At 32.8% G+C, this 21,364-nt stretch overlaps 1 protein-coding gene across 1 annotated transcript in view; it reads right to left on the minus strand.

Moving 5' to 3' along the window:
* ADAMTS20 (ADAM metallopeptidase with thrombospondin type 1 motif 20) overlaps positions 1 to 21,364 on the minus strand; it is a 211,995-nt gene that overhangs the window by 78,281 nt on the left and 112,350 nt on the right. Inside the window, exons 17-28 of the mRNA XM_032248353.1 lie at positions 19,273 to 19,445; positions 19,000 to 19,129; positions 13,360 to 13,486; positions 11,744 to 11,954; positions 11,453 to 11,617; positions 10,456 to 10,620; positions 9,454 to 9,573; positions 8,748 to 8,855; positions 7,747 to 7,911; positions 7,356 to 7,646; positions 6,432 to 6,593; positions 4,702 to 4,878 (exon numbers count right to left, since the gene is read on the minus strand). Coding sequence (XP_032104244.1) covers positions 4,702 to 4,878; positions 6,432 to 6,593; positions 7,356 to 7,646; positions 7,747 to 7,911; positions 8,748 to 8,855; positions 9,454 to 9,573; positions 10,456 to 10,620; positions 11,453 to 11,617; positions 11,744 to 11,954; positions 13,360 to 13,486; positions 19,000 to 19,129; positions 19,273 to 19,445 — 1,994 coding nt within the window. The remainder of the gene's footprint in view (positions 1 to 4,701; positions 4,879 to 6,431; positions 6,594 to 7,355; positions 7,647 to 7,746; positions 7,912 to 8,747; positions 8,856 to 9,453; positions 9,574 to 10,455; positions 10,621 to 11,452; positions 11,618 to 11,743; positions 11,955 to 13,359; positions 13,487 to 18,999; positions 19,130 to 19,272; positions 19,446 to 21,364) is intronic.

Below are 21,364 nucleotides of genomic sequence, written 5' to 3' on the forward strand. Positions count from 1 at the left end.
TTTTTTTTTTTTTTTTTTTTTTTTTTTTTTTTTTTTGAGACAGGGTTTTGCTCTGTCACCCAGGCTGGAATGCAGTGGCACTATCTTGGCTCACTGCAACTTCCATCTCCCGGGTTCAAGTGATTCTTCTGCCTCAGCTTCCAGAGTAGCTGGGATTACAGACACCTGCCACCATGCCTGGATAATTTTTGTATTTTTAGTAGAGATGGGGTTTCACCATGTTGGCCAGGCTGGTCTCGAACTCCTGGCCTCAAGTGATCCACCTGCCACTCTCAAAGTGCTGGGATTACAGGCACGAGCCACTGCGTCTGGCCTCCATGCTCATTTCTGACAGTGCTTCAATTTGTTGTGTTGCATTATATTATATCAAAGATTTAGTACAGTATATATTTTTTTCTGCACAATATTTCAGAAGGATATTTTTAAAAAAAGAAACACCAAGTGAATGCACCAGAATTAAGGTTCAAGTAGCAAGCTTTCATTTAAAAAAAAAAAAAAAAACAAAAAACAAGTTTCTCATTTTTTGTGTAGGAGCAAAAAACAATCTTTAAGGCCAAAAGGAAAAAAATATATTTTCTTTACTTCTGTTGGATAGTCATCATTCCAGAGCACACTGGAATACATGCTATTTGTTTACCAAATATTATTTCATTCTATGTTGAGAATAAAAACATTCCAAGAAAATAAATCGCTTCTTAAATAAAACTTAGTGAGAAAATATAATATAAATTTACTTAAAGAACATTTGCTAGCTGAAGTATGTAACATGTAATGTCCCTTACTATATATGCATGAGAAAAGCGAAACTTTTACTTACCTTTTAAAGATTACCTTGGTCGTAAGCACACCCATTTTTAACTTATTAATTAAATTTGCTTACATCATTAATTTGTATTGTTTATAATATATAAAAAGAAAATTATAAAAAATTCCACATATTTAAAAGTTGATAACTAACCCATACATCTTATACCTTTAAATCCCAGTGTTAATTTCTAACACGAATATTATGTAAAACACAGTAGCTTATACATAAACTAAGTACAATTATGAAAATATATACTATTCAACGATTAAAAGTTTAATAAGAGAATTTAATAGTTTGTTATTTAAGAAAAATACCACCAAAAGAAAGGAAGTATTCCTTATATTAATAATACAAGATCAGTTCAGTGACTTAAAACATTTTAAGTCCAAGGAGTAACAATACAACATGCATATGAATGACATAAAGCACAAAGCCACAATACTCATTAATAAATAGGTTAAAATACAATCATTTCATGCTTACTGATCGCCAAAAATGTAGCTGTTAAATTAACATAGGTTAAGATTTATTTACCCTTTTTTTATTATAGCACAACACTTTCTACATTAAGAAAATTTAAATGTATCTTAAAACTTTCTAATAATATTTTAAATGATTTTTACATTTCACATTTCATTTGCTTTCAAATAAAAAATGCTTCTGAGATGTCATGTCACTCACTCATACACACACACGTATGCATACACACTTTTAATTTTCTACTTAGTCAACAGGATGTGTTGAAGTTAAAGTTATCCATGAAAGAATATTAATCTGATATGCTAATGAAGTATTCTGAAGTTTGTCTATAATATACACCAACAATGAAAGAGGTAAAATGTTCTATTTGGCACTGGCAACAAAACTTCAGATCCGCTAAACCCTTTTAATATAAAAGGCTAATTTAACAAATAAATATGCTTCAGATAATAGAAGAAATCCAGTCACTTTAATGATGTATACATATAAAAAAGTAAATAAATATATTTTTAAAAATTCTACACAAACATTTATTGTAATTTTTAAAACTTCATTATCTTCAACTTATCAAAAAATAAAAATATTACATTTCTTCATAGTGCAAAGACTGAGTATTCAATGAACTCCTTTAGAGATATACATGTAATAAACACTAAAGAATTCTGCACATCTGTCTTCCTATTTGGTAATCTGTGATTATTGTTTTCTTGGTCATTTGTTTTTGTGAGGTTGAAAAGTCATCTATACATAGGACTTTAATGCACATTCAGATTTTTCACTTGTGACATAATTTACATACAAAAATACCATAACAAAAATATATTGGAATATTTTTGGAAATACTATTGGAAATAGTAGTAGATACATTTACATAAATATTGTATGAGTATCACAGTGGATATGTAGAGAAGGTTGATAAACCTTAAAATGTAAAATTTTAAAGGACAAAAAACATCTAAAACTCCCTGGAATGAATTATTTGTAAGTTTAATATTCTATAAATCTTAAAAAGGATTATAATGTTTATTAAATATAATAGGAGTCAGCAAACTTTTCCCAGTAAAAGCCAGATAACAAATATTTCAGGCTTTGTGGGCTACAGAGTTTCCATTGCAACTAATTAATACTGTTGCTGTAGTGCAAAACCAGCTATAGATAACACATAAACAAATGAGCATGATTATGTTCCAATAAAACTTATTTACAAGAATAGGCAACAGGCCAGATTCGGTCCATGGACCATAGTTTGCTGACCTCTAAAATAGAGAATCTGACTCAAAACCACTTAATTTTAATTCCTTCAATACCTAGTAGAAAGCATTAGACCCAAGTAAATGTTTAATGCTTTGTGAATTAAAGTCATAAATGGGTAGAGAAAATAAAACGTCTGTGCTCAGAAACAAATGCCATTACAATTCAATCTCATTAGTGGTTAGGATTCTGTTTTCCAAATTGAGGAAAAAATTCCAAGAAAGTAATTCATAGCCTTCTTAAGAACTAGGCTTGCAAATGAAAACCAATAAAATGAAAGAACATGCAACAGAAACATAGTAAGCAGAAAGTGGATTTCCAATCTAAGATGGCCAATAAAAGATATCTTTTTATGGTGATTTCTTACAATATTTCAAATCTCCCCAAGTAAACTGTTAGGTCCATAGGCATAAGAAATGTGTTTCAATTATCTATGTATCACAGTGCCTAGGATATAGTAGGTGGTCAGTAATGACATTTATTAAATACATATGTGAATGTTTTCCAAGACAAAATATGTTTTTAATTAGTTCCTACAAGATGACGGTCCTTTGAGGCAGCAATTTTACTTTAAGATCCTCCCATAAAGTTTAAATGTTCTGTTGTTTAATATCATCAGTCACACTTTGTCTATAAAGATGAATTTCGGCCTGAGCCAGAACTCGACCTACTCTTCAAATAACATGACTTGAAACTTGGGTTTACATCTTATTATAAAGATGTTTGAGTGGGGCAAAACAAAACAAGTGCAGGCATCAAGCATTGGTTATAAAACTGGAGTTATAACTAATTTTCAAATAAAGAACCATCTAGCTTTATAAATTTAATTACGAATAGATTATAAACTCAAATCAGCTTTTCATTTAATAGAAGCATACTTGGTCATTCATAATTTAAAGCATCAATGGTAATTAAAATGATTATTTCAATATACTTATATATTAATTATTCCTCAAAAAAGGATATTTGAAGACTATTAGAGAATCATTCATGAACAAAGTTTATGAGTTTTTCTATGGCTCCAATAAACACCCAGAAAATTGAAATATTACCAAACCACAGTAACTCCACACAGTGGGAGAAATGCATAACAATATACATTACATAAATTATACTTTTGCAAAGATGTATGTAAAAAACTGTAAACAAATTATGTTATGGAAGTAAATTTCTCTACTTTTTTAAAAATAATATTTTCACATTTCCAAACAAAATAATAAGTTGAATCATGACAAAAAACAAGTTTTAAAGAATGCTATTTGTTTTTTGGATCAGCTATGGATATTAACAGATAAAGCCACACATAATTATATGCTTAAACAAGACACAACCTTAATTTGCCATTTTTACAAGCACAATGTCAACATTACATATAAACGCAAATAATATAATATTCCTGATTAATTGACAGCAAGTCAAAGATAAAATGGAAAAAATATTTCCATTAGAACAGTGTTATGGTTTAAAATTCACATATTAAAAAATAAATATATAAAAATCTCTTACATATGTTACACTAATTAAAATTAAATGGATTCCTCTTCTAAACTATCAAATTTCAAAACACAAACCAAGAGGGCCAATGATCTACTTAAAAAGAAATCTGAGAAGATAAAGTGTATGCATTCCACAATTTATAAAGAAAGGAAATTAAAGCAAGAGACAAAACAGAGCAAAATAAAACAGAATACGAATACTATCATACCATACACACGCCAGGATACTATGCAGCCATAAAAAGGAATTAGATCAAGTCCTTTGCAAGGACATAGATAGAATTGGAAGCCATTATCCTCAGCAAACTAAGCAGGAACAGAAAGCCAAACATTGCATGTTCTCACTTATAAGTGGGAGCTGAATGATGAGAACACATGAACACATGGTGGGGAACAACACACACTGGGGCCTGTTGGGGGAGGAGTGTGGCTGGAGAGAGAACATCAGGAAGAATAGCGAATGGATGCTAGGCTTAATATCTAGGTGATGTGATAATCTGTGCAGCAAACCACCATGGCACACGTTTACCTATGTAACAAACCTGCACATCCTGCATACGCACCTGCTAATGTAAAATAAAAGTTAAAGAAAAAAAAAAAGAATGAACTCTGCCTCTCTCAGACTCAAACTTTATAAGATGTTAACAAACAAGAATACTATCATACCGATGTCCATGGTTCCTGATGCCATGACACATCAGCAGGGCAAGCATGCATATGACACTGTATTACACTTGGCGGCTTGTTTATGATTTCACAGTTGTGATCTTCTATTATTTGGCCATTGGGAAATTGACATGTTACAAGTCTTGTTTTTATTCCTCCTCCACATGTTTTTGTACACTAAAAACAAGAATAATAAAATTCAAAACTATGTGGTTTTAAAGAGAATAATATATTGCTTCATTCAACGTTTAAACAATTAGTAATTATGTTTAGTAATTTTAACATCTAGTAATGTTACTCTAGTAATAGTAGAGTTTAAGTTTATAATTACTTCATAATTATCAACATTTCTCCCTAGATAAAAAAATAAATCAAAGTTTCAATTCCACGATTTTAAAAGTTGACCAGATTTTGACGATTAGTATCATAATATATTTCAATAAGATATCCAGGACCTATAAGATAATGTTGGCAGGCTAAGCCAGAATCAGAATTTATGTACCTAAGTAATGAGCATTATTTACAAAATGTTCAATATCCAATCAGCAGATTACTATGTAATCATGAAAGATGTTAATAATAAGGTAGGTCTAATTTTATAAACATGAAAAGACATTTAGTATATATAATATAAAAACAGCAAGTAACAAGGCAGCTGTAAAATACAAATCAATTTCTAAAACTCACGTAGAACAAAATTCTGTCAGGAAATATATCAAATTTTGCTAAAAGTTTGTATCTCCATTTTGACATATAATTTGAATTTTCAAAATGAGTGCATGTAAACTCAGAAACAGAAGTTACTCTTGTTTTGGGAAATAGTAAAAATGTATCTTCAAAATGTGCTTGATATGTATTAGCACCTGGTCTGAGTGTACTTTAAAAACATGATTTCAAACTCCCAATGTTTGAAATTGTGAGCTAAAAATCATTAAGCAAAAATATTTGACTAAGTTAATTAGGTCATTCATTTGATTTATCCAAAGCTAATAGAAATCTTTGCTTCATTCCCATCCCATATTATGAAGGAAATTATTATTAAAAGTGACTTTAAAAATTATCTTTATATTTCCAGTGCCTAGAGAGTGCCAGTGCATGAAGCATGTGCTCAATAACTGACTACTACCTGAGAAAAAGATTTGCCAAATGCATAACTTAATAACAGGATAAAACATCGTCTATATTATATTCTATTTTTCTATTTTTATATCAACTTAATTTTCTAAAAAAAATTAAGAGAGTCAACCAACTTTAGAAAGATACTAGTAGTTCACAGACATATTGCCTACCATATTAGATTCTGTTGAAAAATCTAGAGTATGCATTTTTTAAATCATTAATGAGTGACCTAAACCATGACAGACTATCTACTAAAAAAACATGGTTTAATCACTCAATTAAAAAAAGAATAGAGGCAGGAGAATTACTTGAGGCCAGGAGTTTGAGACCAGCCTGGGCAACATCGTGAAATTCCCATCTCTATTAAAAATATAAAAATTTAGCAGGAGAATCACTTGAGCCCAGGAGCTGGAGGTCACAGTGAGTCGAGATTGTGCCACTGCACTCCAGCCTGGACAACAGAGTGAGATCCTGTTTCAAAATAAAAATAAAAAAAAATCTTTTTCTATATTGTACAGTGAAATAAGATTATCAAACTGTATAAAGTGCTTTTTACTTTCAGTCTTCATAGATGTAATAATCTCACACGTTTAGGAAATATTATGACTTACTTCTCTCCAACTTCTGTAGTTCCACTGTGGACAAGGCCCTGGATCACAGTGCTTTAACTCTGGAGGCTTGGAGGCTGCATCGCAGTAACTGGCACTTTGTCCATTTTCATCCTGGCAGACCACAGCCCTGCGCTGAAGACCTCCAGAACAACTGCTAGAGCACTGACGTGGATAAAACACAAAATATGCACAAACTGTGGATTCCACATCATAAATTTATATGTGGTAAAAAAAAAAATCAGCACTGACTCAATCAAAATCAAACTCTACATTAAAATCTCCTTCATTGAAATCACAATTTGAATTGAGAAAATCTGTCAAAACACTTGAGGCTTACTGGGAGCTTCATGAGAATTTGTTGATGAAAAGGTGGGACTTTCAAGTTTGCATTAGGAAACAATTTTCACTTTTACCATAAGTGTTAAGTAAAAAGAAAGTTTTGAGCTCTCACTAGGAAGGAATAAAAGACTAGTAAATTACTTAACTTGATACTGGTGGCTTTCTTTATTTTGTATTATTAATCTCATATAAAATATGAACAATTATACAATTTGTAGTTTGTCATGATTTTATACCAGCTTATTGTATTGCTATCATAATAATTTTTGGGTTTAGGTTTTTTCATAAATATTTATAGTCTTACCCCTTAAAGGATTTTCTTTTGTTTTTATTATAATGAATTCTAATCAGATTGTTTTATAGTACATTCCTCTGTAATCATAATAACACATTAGTTCATAATTTAATAAGAACTCCAGAATTTGTAATCAGCATCAAAAAATGGTTAATCCTTTCAATATTTAAACTATTGATCGTCAAATAAATTTAGCATTTAAAGTACTGATGACATCATATACATACCTGTTAAAAGGACGTAAAGTAACAAAATTACAGAATTAATATAACTCAATAAAGATGGCTTACTGATCCCCATGGTCCAGTTCTCCACTGGTTTCCTCTGACTGATGGATAAACCACCTGATTTTCATCATCTTCAAGTTTGTGAGTTAATGGCAAATTCATGCTTGGATAATAGCTCGGCTGCTCAGAGGAATGAGGAAAGTGTCTGTATGTGGGTGGGCAGGCTGCCAGGCTACATTTTTGTTCCATCAAAGGGCGAACTTCAGGATCACAGTAATTCTCATCAATTGGCTGATGGTAGTTGATGCATAAAACTTGTCGAGTTCTTTTTCCATGGCCACAGGAAGCTGAACACTGATCAAAAATTTAGCCAATGGTAATATACATTAATTTATATTTAATATCAAATATATTTAAATTTTTCATTTTCTGTTTTTCTCATAAGAATACTTACAGGTGACCAATCCCCTGCTTGCCACTCTCCACAAGGGCTAAAACAGTCCCATATTTCAGCAGGTCGGGGTAAGTGGGCACAATATGATTCATCTGCTATTCTATCAAGAGCATCACGACAGCTTACATAGCGGGCTTGAGTACCTCTTCCACAGGATACAGAGCACTTTTTAAAAAATCAGATTGTATCCAGGCATTACACAGTGGTTCCTCGCACATGTCCCTTATACATCGCTGTTACTCACATTTCTAAAACATCCAGTTTCTTGAGAAAATTTAATTTATAGGTAATATCACCTGACATCACATCTGAGTCAAATAAAGATGGAGTAGTGAATATTTCAATCAGTTTATATCATAAATTTCATAAATAATCTACAATAATTTCTACAAATTCTAAAATAATCTACAATAATATATAAATATAATGATTTAAAATAATGCTTAGTTATTTGCTAAAATTTAAAGATACTGAAAATATTTTAGATAAGAAAATCTTACAATATCAATAAAAATAACTTTGATATCTAATATCTATTATTATCTAAGTAACAGACATGATTCCATAATTAAAATATTCAGAGAATATGTGAAGCTTAAAAATACGTATTCAATAAGATTGTAGCAAAGTATACTCCACATACATTAAAGCTTTCAGTGTAGAAAAACAATATGAAAATGTCTATAGTTCAAATAAAAGCTGATAAAAGCCTAATACTGTGTCTGCTTCTGATAACAACCTGTGACCTAAGTATTATTATTATTCCCATTTTGAAGATTAGCAAATAGACTCAGAAAACTTCAACTTCTTGTCCACAGATACTTGAAAGGCAAAATACTTGGCCACTAATTCCTAATTCTAAACCCTATGTTTCTTCTATAACATCAAAATACCTGAGACTGAATTTGTACATTAATTTGTGAAATCTCTAACAGCCATTTTGTTGATGTCTAAAAGCCTCCACAATAGAAACACCATACATCTTAAAGAAATTCACTTACTGGGGTCCAAGAACCATGTCGCCATTTTGCCATTTTCTCTATGAGAACAGTTGGTGATAAAGTGGTTTCAAGTTCAGAAATAAATGGGCAAGATGTAAGTACACAGTTCTGTTCAGAAGAAAAATGAATCTCGTAAAACATTAATGACTGATTTATATAAAATCCAATACTTCATTTCTTCTTCTATATGTCTCAAGAATAGTTGCATACTAAATTACAAATAGGTAATATGAATGTTTTCATTTTTCAAAAGCACGAACTACAGTATTGTCAAGTATCAGTAGTGGATAATGACTGAATCCTGAAGTTTGGACCATTCTGTTTGATTGTTGAAAAGGAAAAGAGCATCAGTCTTAAATACTGCTCAGCTAAAACATTCTGAATGGACACAGAACTCTACCTTGAAAAGCACAATACACTTTAGGAGTTTAATAATAGATATCCTTCTGCTTCAGTTCAAAGAATGGAAATATACAAGTTAAATGAGTAAAAAATATTAGCAGAAAAAGAGTAAAAAATATTCATTAATAAAGCTACAAAGCTGGCAAAACAAATAAATTCTATGTATTTTTTTCTCTCTCTGTCACATACATTTTTAAGGCACATAAGATTAAGTGGAAAAAAAACAAGTAAAGAAATAATTTTAACACGTCAGTAATATTTCTGACTCGTAAATCTTTTTGTTTGTAACCCATGGTTCCTTTACCTGTCTGTCACTGGGGCGACTAGCTTCATGGCATTCTGTGTCCTCTAACACTGCACTAACTAGCTCACTGACACATTTAACATCTCGCATCTGATACCCATGTCCACATGTGGTTGTGCACTGTAAGAAGAATATAAATAGATATCAAAAAAAGTTGTTTTCCAAAAGTTACATAAACTTCTATTTTCTTAACAAATATCCTGTTAATAATATGCTTTCAATAATCTTTTCACCAGTCCTTTATACCAGATTTAAGACTTAAAAAGAGCAAATTCAATATGCATATTTATTCAAATTTAGTAAATACAAATCAAATATTGAAGTTAACCAAACTGTACAAAATTAATGTATCCTAAAAAGTTGTCATATAAAAATATAAATAGAGGCCTGATATTTTAGAAACAGTTAGTATGATTTAAGGAAACTCCACTTAGTGTATGCATGTCATTTGATATACTTTTCAAACTCTACCTAGTGTATGAATGTCATTTAATACACTAAGTAAATTTTAAAGAGACAAAGAAGAAACAACATATGATAAATTTAAAGGGAAGATGAGAGAAGGCTTCTGTCAACTGTGGCAACCTCTACGAAATAATAAGCTACACTATCCTCAACCAGCTTGATCATTGCTCATTCTGCAGACTCCTAGCTGCCTGTTCAGTAAAATATCTAAACAATGCCTAACCTAAATACAGTAAAGATATCAATGCAGAGAGATGAAAATATTTATAATTTAAACAAAGCTGATAAAAGCATAGAGTCTGTAGTATTTTGGTTAACAAAAGGGAGTTCAAAAGCAAAGCTGAAATACTTATTACAGCAAAATAAGCAGTGCTGACTAGTTGCACGTAAAGATTCACATTTCAGGGATGTTGTTTTTTTTAAAAAAAAACAAGCCAAATTCCAATGCATCCACTAAGGGAGGAGTAAATATAACACAACTTTTGTGTTATTCTGTAAAGATAGATCAAACCAGAAAAACCTGTAACATATACTCACAGGACCCCATGGTCCTACTTGCCAGGAAGCACATGTATGAAGTTCACATGGACTCAGAGATTCAGGTTTGATATTTGAATTACAGAAGCCATCACTCAAGTGATCTTCATTCAGCTGACACCATACCTGCCGCTGCTTTATTCCTTTACCACATGTAACAAGGCACTGTAAGAATACAAGTGATCATTATTTATTTGCAGCATTAGTCAACACGAATGCCTTAAAATGATGCAATGATCAATTTGTGTATGAAAATGCAGTTGAAAGATCACTTCCAAATGCATTTTCCCTCACTTCTCCAGAGATATTCACTGGGTAAAATCAGCCTGCCCCTAACTTCTGTTGTCCAAGTTCCACTGAAACATCCATTTATCCTGGAAACAAAGATGCAAAACTAACCTTAGGATAAGTATATATCCCATGCTGCTGTGGACCCTGGCACTTTCTTATGCAAAGGGTTATACATTAAACATCAGTTAGTGTTATTGCTAGCAAGAAACTATAAATAGTGTAAAGACAAACTATCTTGTACATTTCATTTTTTTGTTTGATTGTTGAGACAGAGTCTCACTTTGTCACCCAGGCTGGAGTGCAGAGGCCAATCTCGGCTCAATGCAGTAATATCTGCTCACTGCAACCTCCACTCACCGCAACCTCCACCTCCCAAGCTCAAGCAATCTTCCCAACTCAGCCTCTCAAGTAGCTGGGACCGCAGATGTGTACCACCACACCTGGCTAGGTTTCACCGTGTTGCTCAGGCTGGTCTTGAATTTCTAAGCTCAAGAAATTTGCACACCTCAGCCTCCCATAGAGCTGGGTATTATAGGCATGAGACACTGTGCCTGGCCTGTCTTATAAATTTCTGATTGCCTTGATAATAGTTATTTACAAAATGACAAAACAAATTTAAGCACTTTTAAATTTTGTTAAGTCTTAGATTACAAAGCTTTCCTAACACAATATATTAATAGTTCCAAGCCTCATATGTTTAATGTACCTCACTCCATTCACTAGTAGCCCAACTGGGACAGGAAAATTCATTGCAATTCTCTTTCGTCACTCGGGACAGTTCTTGGCATTCATTGTCAGCAAGACGATGGCCAAAGTTATCCACACAATAAGATTCTCGAGACCTTTCCCCTCCTCCACAACTCCTGGAACACTAATTTTTTAAAAAAGCAGTAACTAAAAATAGCAGATTTTTAACAAAATTATTCTTTGGAGTAACATAAATATTGAATTAGAAAAAAGGGGGCAAGTTTTTTTTAAGCAATCATTGTTATTGTACCTGAGACCATTCTGAATAATGCCATCTTGTGAAGATACAGTTACCATGGCATAGTTCTTGGGTAGGAGGTTTAAGTTGGTCACCACAGTAGTGGTCATCAACTGCAACAGTCTGTCCTTTATGAATGGAATACTTTATGCAACGAATGTCCAAGATTCTATATCCTTGGCCACATTGGGATGAACATTTACTTTTGCCAATAACATGCCACCTAGAAAAAAGATGTTATTATACTTAAGAGGTATATTACGTAATTTAAAAACAAATTCAGAGACACTCATGCCCTCAGTTTTAAAAATTCTAAGAGCTGATGGACAAACCACCATAAAACAAAACCAGTCTTGAAACAGTAAGCCAGCATTATACTACTGATCTCACACCAGCATTTGGTGGCAGCTTTGGAGGTGTGTCCAAGGAACCCCAAGCTTCCTCAAAAACCTTTGAAAACAGCTGGTTTAGATCATGATTACCCAATTACTTAGTGGCAGATTTAAGACAATAACTGAATATATCTGACTCCAAATCAGGTAGTTTCTCCCTATGCAATCCCTTTATAAGTACTTTGATTTTATGACCAGGGAATCTCTAGGAATTTGACTACATCAATAAAGATAATCTTTAAAAAGTTAGCTAGTTTTTGTAAAGTAAACCACATTTTCTCATTAATTCATGTAATCTATATTTAGACATGTTTCCAGGGAAAGCAAGTTTTCCACAGTTCAAAATGTTAGTTATAGTCAGATTATCCCAATTGTAGTCTAGCATTTATCAATGTGAGAGCACCAATGTAACAAAGCACAGAATTCATGGAATTCATTTCCATCCATAATAACATCTCAAGGATTTCACTGTGCTTCCTTGCTTCCTTTTGCTACTCTGTAGTGGATACAGCTTATACAGGCAGTTCTACTACTGTGCTTTTGCCATATTTTTAAACAAAATCATAAATATATAGAAATTCTCATCCTTATTAAGTGAAAAAGGTTCTGGCCGTACCTGAATGTTAAATGGTACCTGCTACAATGCTAAAAATAAATGTGATAGATGGACTAATTGTATACCATATGTCACTCCAAGACCGAACACACACACACACACACACACACACAAAACCCCAAATAACAAGAAATTTAGAAGTATAAATTTCCTGTCATGCTTTAGGATCAATTTCCCTAAAGTTTAATGGAAAACATACTGATAGAATACCAAGGAAATCAATCAATTTGATTTCTCCAATCCCCAAACTTCAGAAGTTTACTGATTCATTAATTCAGTGGAAAATAAAGAATCATGCTACAAAAATTATTGTTTCAGACCTTTAAACCATCCATTTTCAGATCAGAGTTTAGTTGTATTTATTTTACAGACAAAATTGCAACCATTTTCTATGCAAAATGTTGAGACCTATGTACTGGTATTCAGAAAATACTACGAATGAAAATTCAAACCAATTCTGTACTGAGTTTTACCATAAATTAGTGAGACTGAAATTTTTTCATGACAGGGGCAGACGATGAGTATTAATTATATGTCCACTCTGTATCAGTCACTGTGCTAAATGTTTTAATCTTAGCTCACTATTAACCTGGTTATATTACATATTATTTCTCTTTTACCTTAGTTCACAGTCTGTATTGCAACTTTCAGTAACTAACGATGGAAGAGGCAAGTGGTCACATTTTTGATCAGACACAACACTATGATCACTCTTATGTATGCAAGTTATTTTTCTTCTCTGAAGACCTTGGCCAACGTCAAATGAAGATAAAAAAAGAAAAGAAAATTATCATAGTTAGATGTTCTATAATTATGCAATTCTGATAATAACTTAAAGGAGTCAGCTCAGCAAGTAAAAACTGCCCATGTAACATACAGGTTATACTAGTATATTAATCTAGTGAGGAATGACTTTTTGTAATAAGTAAACTGAATCCTGAATGACTGAGGAGTTTGCTTAATGAAGAGATGTACAGAAGATGGGACAGGCATTGGAGTAAAAAGAAATTCACTATAGCAGGATAGAGTGGTTGTTGGTGAATAATTGAGTAGCTAGGAACAGTGCTGTTGCTATATAGTACACTACCTTATTGTCATCCGTCAGCTACCTCCCCTTTCCCCATAAGAGGATTGTGCATCTCTATTGCTATAATGTTATCGTAACTTCGTGTAGGGGAAGATCTCTTTCCTGTCCATTGGCATCAGGCTTTTATCAACTGACTGAAAAGGAATGTGACCTATTCCAGTCCCACCCAGCTCTCTTTCTTTTTTCCTTCTGCATCGAGAACATCATTTCCCAGATAGAGCTGATCTTTCAGCCTGAAATCATGAATGAAAAAGGCATAGACAGGCAATAAAAAGATCAGTGTTTGTCACCATTCGTTGGCGAAGGAAGGAAGAATAAATAGTTGAAGCACAGGAGATTTTTAGGGCAGTGAAACTACTATGTATGGTATTATATTGGTGATTACATGTCATTATACGTTTGTCAAACCTATAGAATTTACAACATGAAGAGTGAACTCTAATGTAAACTATGGACTTTAGTTAATAATAATGCATCAAAACTGGCTTATCAATTGCACAATGTGCCACATTAATGCGAGATGTTAATAATAGAGGAGTGCAAGTGAGTGGCAGGAATGGCACAGGGAAGAAGGATGAATATACAAACTTTCTGTACTTTCTACTCAATTTTTCAGTAAACCTAAAACTTCTCTAAAAAAATAAAGTCTCTAAATAATAATTAAAAAACATGGACATAGATACCAAGTTGGAGTAGAGCCATAGCCAATTAGCAGCTAAAACATGATATGAGCAATAAATAAGCCTTTATTGTTCCAAGCAATTAAGATTTGGCGGTTGTTTGCATACAGCATAACTACAGCAAAAGCAAACTAAGAGAAGCAGTCATAACTGACCAGAGTCATTTGAACTTTATGTTTTCTGCAATGAGCAGATGGTAAAGAATGTAAACAGTCAGTGACATGAACAAATTTCTGTTTTATCAAAGTTCAACTTTGTGCTTCCAGTTAACTAAACATGATCATATATGTTATCTCTGCTCCTTGCTAAATATCCAGTCAAATAACTATAAGAAATTTTGAAAAAGCATAAATCTAAGAGAAGAAAAAAGAAAAAAAAAGCAAGAATTTTGAATATGAAATGTTGGATATGAAAAGTATATGGAAATAACTATTTAACAGAGCCATGGAAGATGAAATCTAAGCCTGCAAAGTGGGAAAGTAAATAACAAACAAACCATTTGTAACATAGAACCCAAGAAAAGCCCAGGAATGGAAAATGCCAGGTTCCTCTGATAGGGAGAATGTGTGAGGGGTAGGCCTGAAAAAATAAAGAACTAATTGAAAAGTATTCACAAAGAAGGGTTAGACCACTAGCTTCCTAGTTGAGAGCAGCACTGTCTGCTGAAAACAGAATGTGAACCATAACTGGAACTTTATATTTTCTAGTAGTCATATTAAAAAGTAAAAAAAAAAGGTTAATTTTAATAACATTTATATTTGGCCCCAAATATTTTTAATATGATCATTTTAACATATTAATATAAAATTATTATTATTTTTTCAATATTATATTTTTTAATGGAAAAACTTAAGACATGTAATGTAAATACCATTTCACGTTCAACAATTTTACTAGTTTCACAACAGTTATAAGATGAAAGAACACATAAGATAGTATTTATGTTCTCCTTACAAGAACATTTTCTTCCTTTCTTGGGTGCTTTCTGACTTTGAAAATACGAAGAATTCTTGGACCTTTACTAGAAACTAAGGGGGTGAGCATCAATAAGGAGCAATTTATTATTCAATTATCTTTGCTTCTGGCCAAGTATAATGGTTAGGAGCAGGTTGTGGTGACAGGCAGATCTCTGCTCCTCATTAGCTTGGTGGCCTTTGGCAGATCCCAATATCTTTCTCGTCCTCAGTTTTTGCCTTTGTCAGGTGGGGTATAGGTAGTAACCTTCCCCTTAGGGCTAGCAAGAGGATTAAATAATGCAAGTAATACCTGGCATGTGGCAATATTCAATGACCACTTGTTTTCATTATATTTAAGGTGATTGAGTGAGTGGCATAGGGTTTAATAAAAAGTGTTTTTTATGGGAAAGGACAACCATGGTTAAAAATAGGCCCGTGAATTCTAACAGAAGAGATAGATGCCTTAGGCTCACATTTTCTGTTCTAGCCTGTATTTTACATTCTTTTTTTATTCTAAGCCTTTCAAATTTAGTATGTATTTCGTGTTTCAATAGATTAACCACACGTGGCTAGTGGCTACTATATTGGACAGCATAGCTCTAGAAAAAGTGAACTTGAGGGCATAAGACACAGCTGAGAACAGCTGGGAACACACCCTACTGAAGCAGGTGGCTAAGTAAAATTCTCCACACTGAATGATGTGACCCCAGCCCATTCAGTGCTCAATTTCCTGCTGGCACCATGCCAACTTCTGTTGTCCTGCAGCCCCCTCATGACTATCAGAAGATGAGAGAATTCCTCTCTTGTGGTACTGTTTAACTCAAGAAAAACAATCAACTGACAATAACATTTCGAGCTTCTCTCCAATGACATATGAGAGGGCTACTTAATGACCAAATTACTCTGTAATGAAACTTTTAGTTAACTTGTCTGACTCAGAGAGGACTTTCAATCAGAATTTTTGTGCTTTTAAAATATGAACAAACAGCACAAGATCAGTAAACATTTTAGGGAAGCTTCTAACACAAAAAAAGCTAAAATAAACAATAACAAAATAGAACTAGGATGAAACCCATATAAATCAGGGGGCAGAAGGAAACTAAAGACTATGATTAATACACTCAGAGATACAATAGAAAGTATCACATTCATAAAACAAAAGCAAGATGTTATGAGAAGAAACATTAAGAAAACAGAGAAATTGAGAGAATATATTAGAAAATAAAAAATCAGTTTAGGAATGTGAACATCCAAATAATAGTAATTTCCCAAAGATATAAGAGAAAAGTTAACGTGAGGAAGTCATCAAAGAACATGATAAAATTTCTCAAGACAAAGATTTGTTTCCAAATTGGAAAGGCATCTTAATTACCTAGAAAAACAGATGAAAAAACAACCAAATCAAGGCACATTGTCCTGAAATTTCACACCACTAGAATTAAAGAGAGGATCCACAAAACTTGTAGAATATAACATGCTATGTACAAGCACAGAAAATCAGAAAATAAGGCATTCAAAATTCTAAAGAAAAATAATCTCTATTTATACCAACCAAACTACTGACCAAGCATGAGAATATAATTATGCCACTTTCAGATGTGAAAGGTCTCAAAAGAATGTACTTTTTTTCTCAAGAAAATACTGAGGGATATGTTCCACCCCATGAAAGAAATAAATCAAAAAGAGGGACTGATAGGATTTAGAAAACAAGGAATCTAACACAGAATACTGAAGAGAATTACCAGGACAATAATGAAGGGAAATCTCAAGATGACAGTCATTAAACAAGCCTGAAGCAACACAGACAGATTAGAGAAAAGAGGGCCACAGTAGCCAAAGGTAAAGAAGAAATGAAGGAAAAATCAAATTGATAAGTTCTATAATATGCTTGAAAATATTAAGACAGAATATATAGCTCTGACAAAAAGTTTGAGTACTGATAACTCAGGACACAGAAACAAACAAACAAAACTTAGGAAATGTAATTTTAGAGAAAGTTAAAAAACACACACAAAAAAGGAACATCATCATAACATACTATGTGGTAAAAGAAATAAGGATTCCTTTTCCCCTGCACATGATTGTTTAAGAGAACTCTCCTGCTTTGGACTCCCAAATCATCTCTCACCACGTTTGTCCAAACTTCCATTTTGAATCTTGTTATTCTTGGTGTGTTCACTGCATTTTAAAATGTTCCTTCATTTTCTTGTTGCTGGAATTTCTCCTTCTATCTCCCTATATCCATGGTCACAGACAAGCTTACCCACTAAAGCTGGAATGCTGGTTCCAGCTTCCCAAATTCCAATTCTCTTCTAAAAGGATATTCAGGGCCTTTCTGACAAAATAAATTCTTCCATCTTCACTGTTAACCAAAGCTCTGTATTTTCTACCTCTAGCATTTATCCCAGTCAATCACGCATCATCTCCTTGTATCCCCCCACCAAGACACTGCTTAAACAGTAACAAGAACATTTGTTCCCATGAAATCATTCTGGGAAGTACTGTCTAGATGCCACAGGAAAAAGACTGTGCTTCTTCCGGAATAGGGCACCACAGTTCCTTTGGCACTTTGTCAGGTCAGTTTGTTAGACTGTTCTTCACATTCTCACCATCTTTGGTCACTCCCTCTGGCAGCCCACTTTCGATGATAAGCTCATCTCCCCATGGTTCTGGGCTTCCTTTCCTCTGATCCACTGCTGCCCTAATTCCCAAACTTTTTCTCTAATCTTCATGAAAACTTTTTTTTTCCCATTGTATACAAAATTTTCTATCTTCAGCTTCAGTCTCCTCAAAAACTGCTCCCTCCACCTTTTCTAAGCTCCATACTGTGCATATCTATAGTACTGTATTTACCATTTTATAAATAAATTAACATATATATTCATGCACCTGTTTCAAGCACTAGACTAAAAGTGAATGCAGAATTGGGATCTTATTAATAATCTGGATATATTCCCTCAATAAATATTTATTGCATTGAACATAATATTACACAATTAAATATCCATAATTACAGACTGTACAGACTCCAGTCTTTATACTTTCTTTCCGTACTATAAATTGCCCTGCTGCTCCCACTCTGCTCCTTTCCCATTCTATTTCTTTCAGTTTTTCATGCCATCTGTACAATTATACTTTCTCATGGTCAGGGAAAGAAAATACAAAGATAAAATAATGTTTGATATCTCAACAATAAAAGAGGAAGCCAGGTTGTTGAGAAAGTGTGTGTGAAGATGAGTGGAAGAAAAGGCAGATATTTCACTAGGAAGTAGGATATATATAAGTTAAGAGAAACTTTCTGTGGCTGTGAAAAAGAGAATGAGAATGGGAAAGTAAAAGAACACTAATAGAGAAGGTTGAAAAGAGTAGCATTAAATAGTGCTGTTAAGTATAAGAGAATCAGTGAAAAAAGTAGAAAGGAAAAAATGATTAAAAACCTTTGTATGTCTGTGTAGGATATGTGTATGGACAGTATCAAAATGCCCAGAATGATGCCAGAATGCACAATCTTTTGTCCTGTATTGAATGCCAGTGTACCTTGACACATTTTGGTACAGTCTTCCCATGGTCCATAGGGGTCCCATGTGAACATGTCGCTCCTCTCTTCCAAAGGGATATTGAAGGAGTAACGTACATCAGGGTTGTATAAATTACCCACACACAACACCTCAATAGGAATACAAAGAAACATACAATTAATTCATAAAAAATATATTCTTAAGACATTATTTTACATTTTATGTTAAGCACTTAACCAGTAGTTTACTAATATAATTAAATCTAAGTGTTACTACTGAAGACAGAATTTACCTGCAAAATAAGTTCTTTCTCTTGTCGATTAGTACTATTAATTCTTTCAACTGAGTTGTCTGATCCACTGTATTCAATAACATTTCTTGTTCCTTGCACATTGACTTCTTTTTTTGATCTACTTAGAACAAAATTTCCATTTAAAATAAAATTCCCTTCAGCGTCAGATAATGCTGTAAAAGAATATAAGCAAAACTCATGAAATAGTAAACCCAATCAACAACACAGAAAATACTTGTTTTACCTTTTTTTTCTTTTTAGATGGAGTCTTGCTCTATCTCCCAGGCTGGAGTGCAATAGCACAACATCGGCTCACTGCAACCTCCGCCTCCTGGGTTCAAGTGATTCTCCTGCCTCAGCCTCCCAAGTAGCTGGGATTACAGGCATGTGCCACCACATCTGGCTAATTTTTGTATTTTTAGTAGAGACAGGGTTTCACCATGTTGGCCAGGTCAGTCTCAAACTCCTGACCTCAGGTGATTCACCTGCCTCGGCCTCTCAAGTAATAGGATTACAGGCGTGAACAACCATGCCTAGCCTAGTCTAACTTTTAAAGTTCAAATCCTTTTTCGAAATTAAAGATGTAAATTTAAATTAATGTTGAGGAAATAAACTTTATTTTACTGTAATGTGGGATTTAATTAATAAGTTGGGTAACCAGCACATCAGCCAAAGATATTAAAATAAATTCACTCTATATTTTTCTATCTCAGATAGTCATCTTCTTCCATGAGGCATGTAGCTTCAGAACAGACAAACAAGAAGTGGGAAAGCAGAAAGAGGTCATGACCCCAGCAGATAGATTAGTTCAATCATCCTTGTCATCAATGGTAGGGAAAGAAGGAGCAGCCAGATGGCTGCAACATTCTCTTTATGCTTACCTTAGAAAAAAGGTACAAGGCTTTAAAACTCTAGTCTTAACATTCTAGAAGGCCATGCATGCAATGACTATACCATTCTCTATACAAATGTCTAGACCTTTCATAGAAAAGCCCTCTCTGTTCATGTCCCCTTCTTGTTCTCCCAGGGACAGACACTAATATATGCCTATAGAATATATGTATATGCACTGAGGTAATATTTTTAACACAAGGAAAAGAATTTCAACTAAATGTAAAAGGCCAATAATTCAAACAACTTAGATTTGATTTTATTTAATGAATTTTTGCAGTTTTTTATTGAGGTGAAACTAATATAACATAAAATTAACCATTGTTAAACAAACAATTTAATGGCATTTAGTATATTCACAATGATGTACAATCATCACCTCTATCTAGTTCCAAAACCTGTTCACCCCAAAAGGAAACCTTGTATCCATTAAGCAGTTGTTCCCTTTACATTTGACTTTATAGTTCCAAATGCAATTCCTGAGATAGGCTGTTCATTATAGATTCAGATTGCCAGTTACACAGGCTAATTATTTGAGTCAATATTTCACATCTTATTAATGTGCAGCAGATGCTTTCTCAATACCGGCTCTGCATCATTACCTACCTACTCCAGTTTGGTAAATTACAGATAACAGCATTAAGATGTTTCTCAGGCAGACAGAAAAAGTATAAAACATTCTTTTCATATTTGTGTCTAAAGTAAAATTCTTTAAGCCTGAAAGCTAATTTCTAAAAATAAGTAACATAAATTAAGTCTATACTTTAGAAATAGCTAACAGACAATATACTCTGACTACATTCATTAACATATAAAAATGTGAAACCACAATTCTTTTTCTGACTTTTTAAAAAAATCCAAGAGGTTAAAAAAAAACTGTATTTAAATATTTTAGCTACATAGTAAAAAAAAAACTTGAAAAAATTATTTAAAACATTTAATTTCAAAGAATTCTATAATTAATATTAGACAAAATGATAGAAGAGAATTTTATTCTAAATACACATGCAACTAACTGACTATAACCTCTGGTTATCTAAAATATTCTTATGAGAAAAAACTGAAAACAAATTATTGTTCAGAATTTCATTTAGTTTTTTTTGTTTTTTTTTTTTTTTTTTTTTTTTTTTTAATAAATTTTGGTTTGTTTAAAAAAATATTTTTAGGGGGCCCTAATTTTTAATTAAAAAAAAAATTTATT

The sequence above is a fragment of the Sapajus apella genome, unplaced genomic scaffold (genome assembly GCF_009761245.1).
Source record: "Sapajus apella isolate SASKATOON/1434 unplaced genomic scaffold, GSC_monkey_1.0 scaffold66, whole genome shotgun sequence".
Lineage (NCBI taxonomy): Eukaryota > Metazoa > Chordata > Mammalia > Primates > Cebidae > Sapajus > Sapajus apella.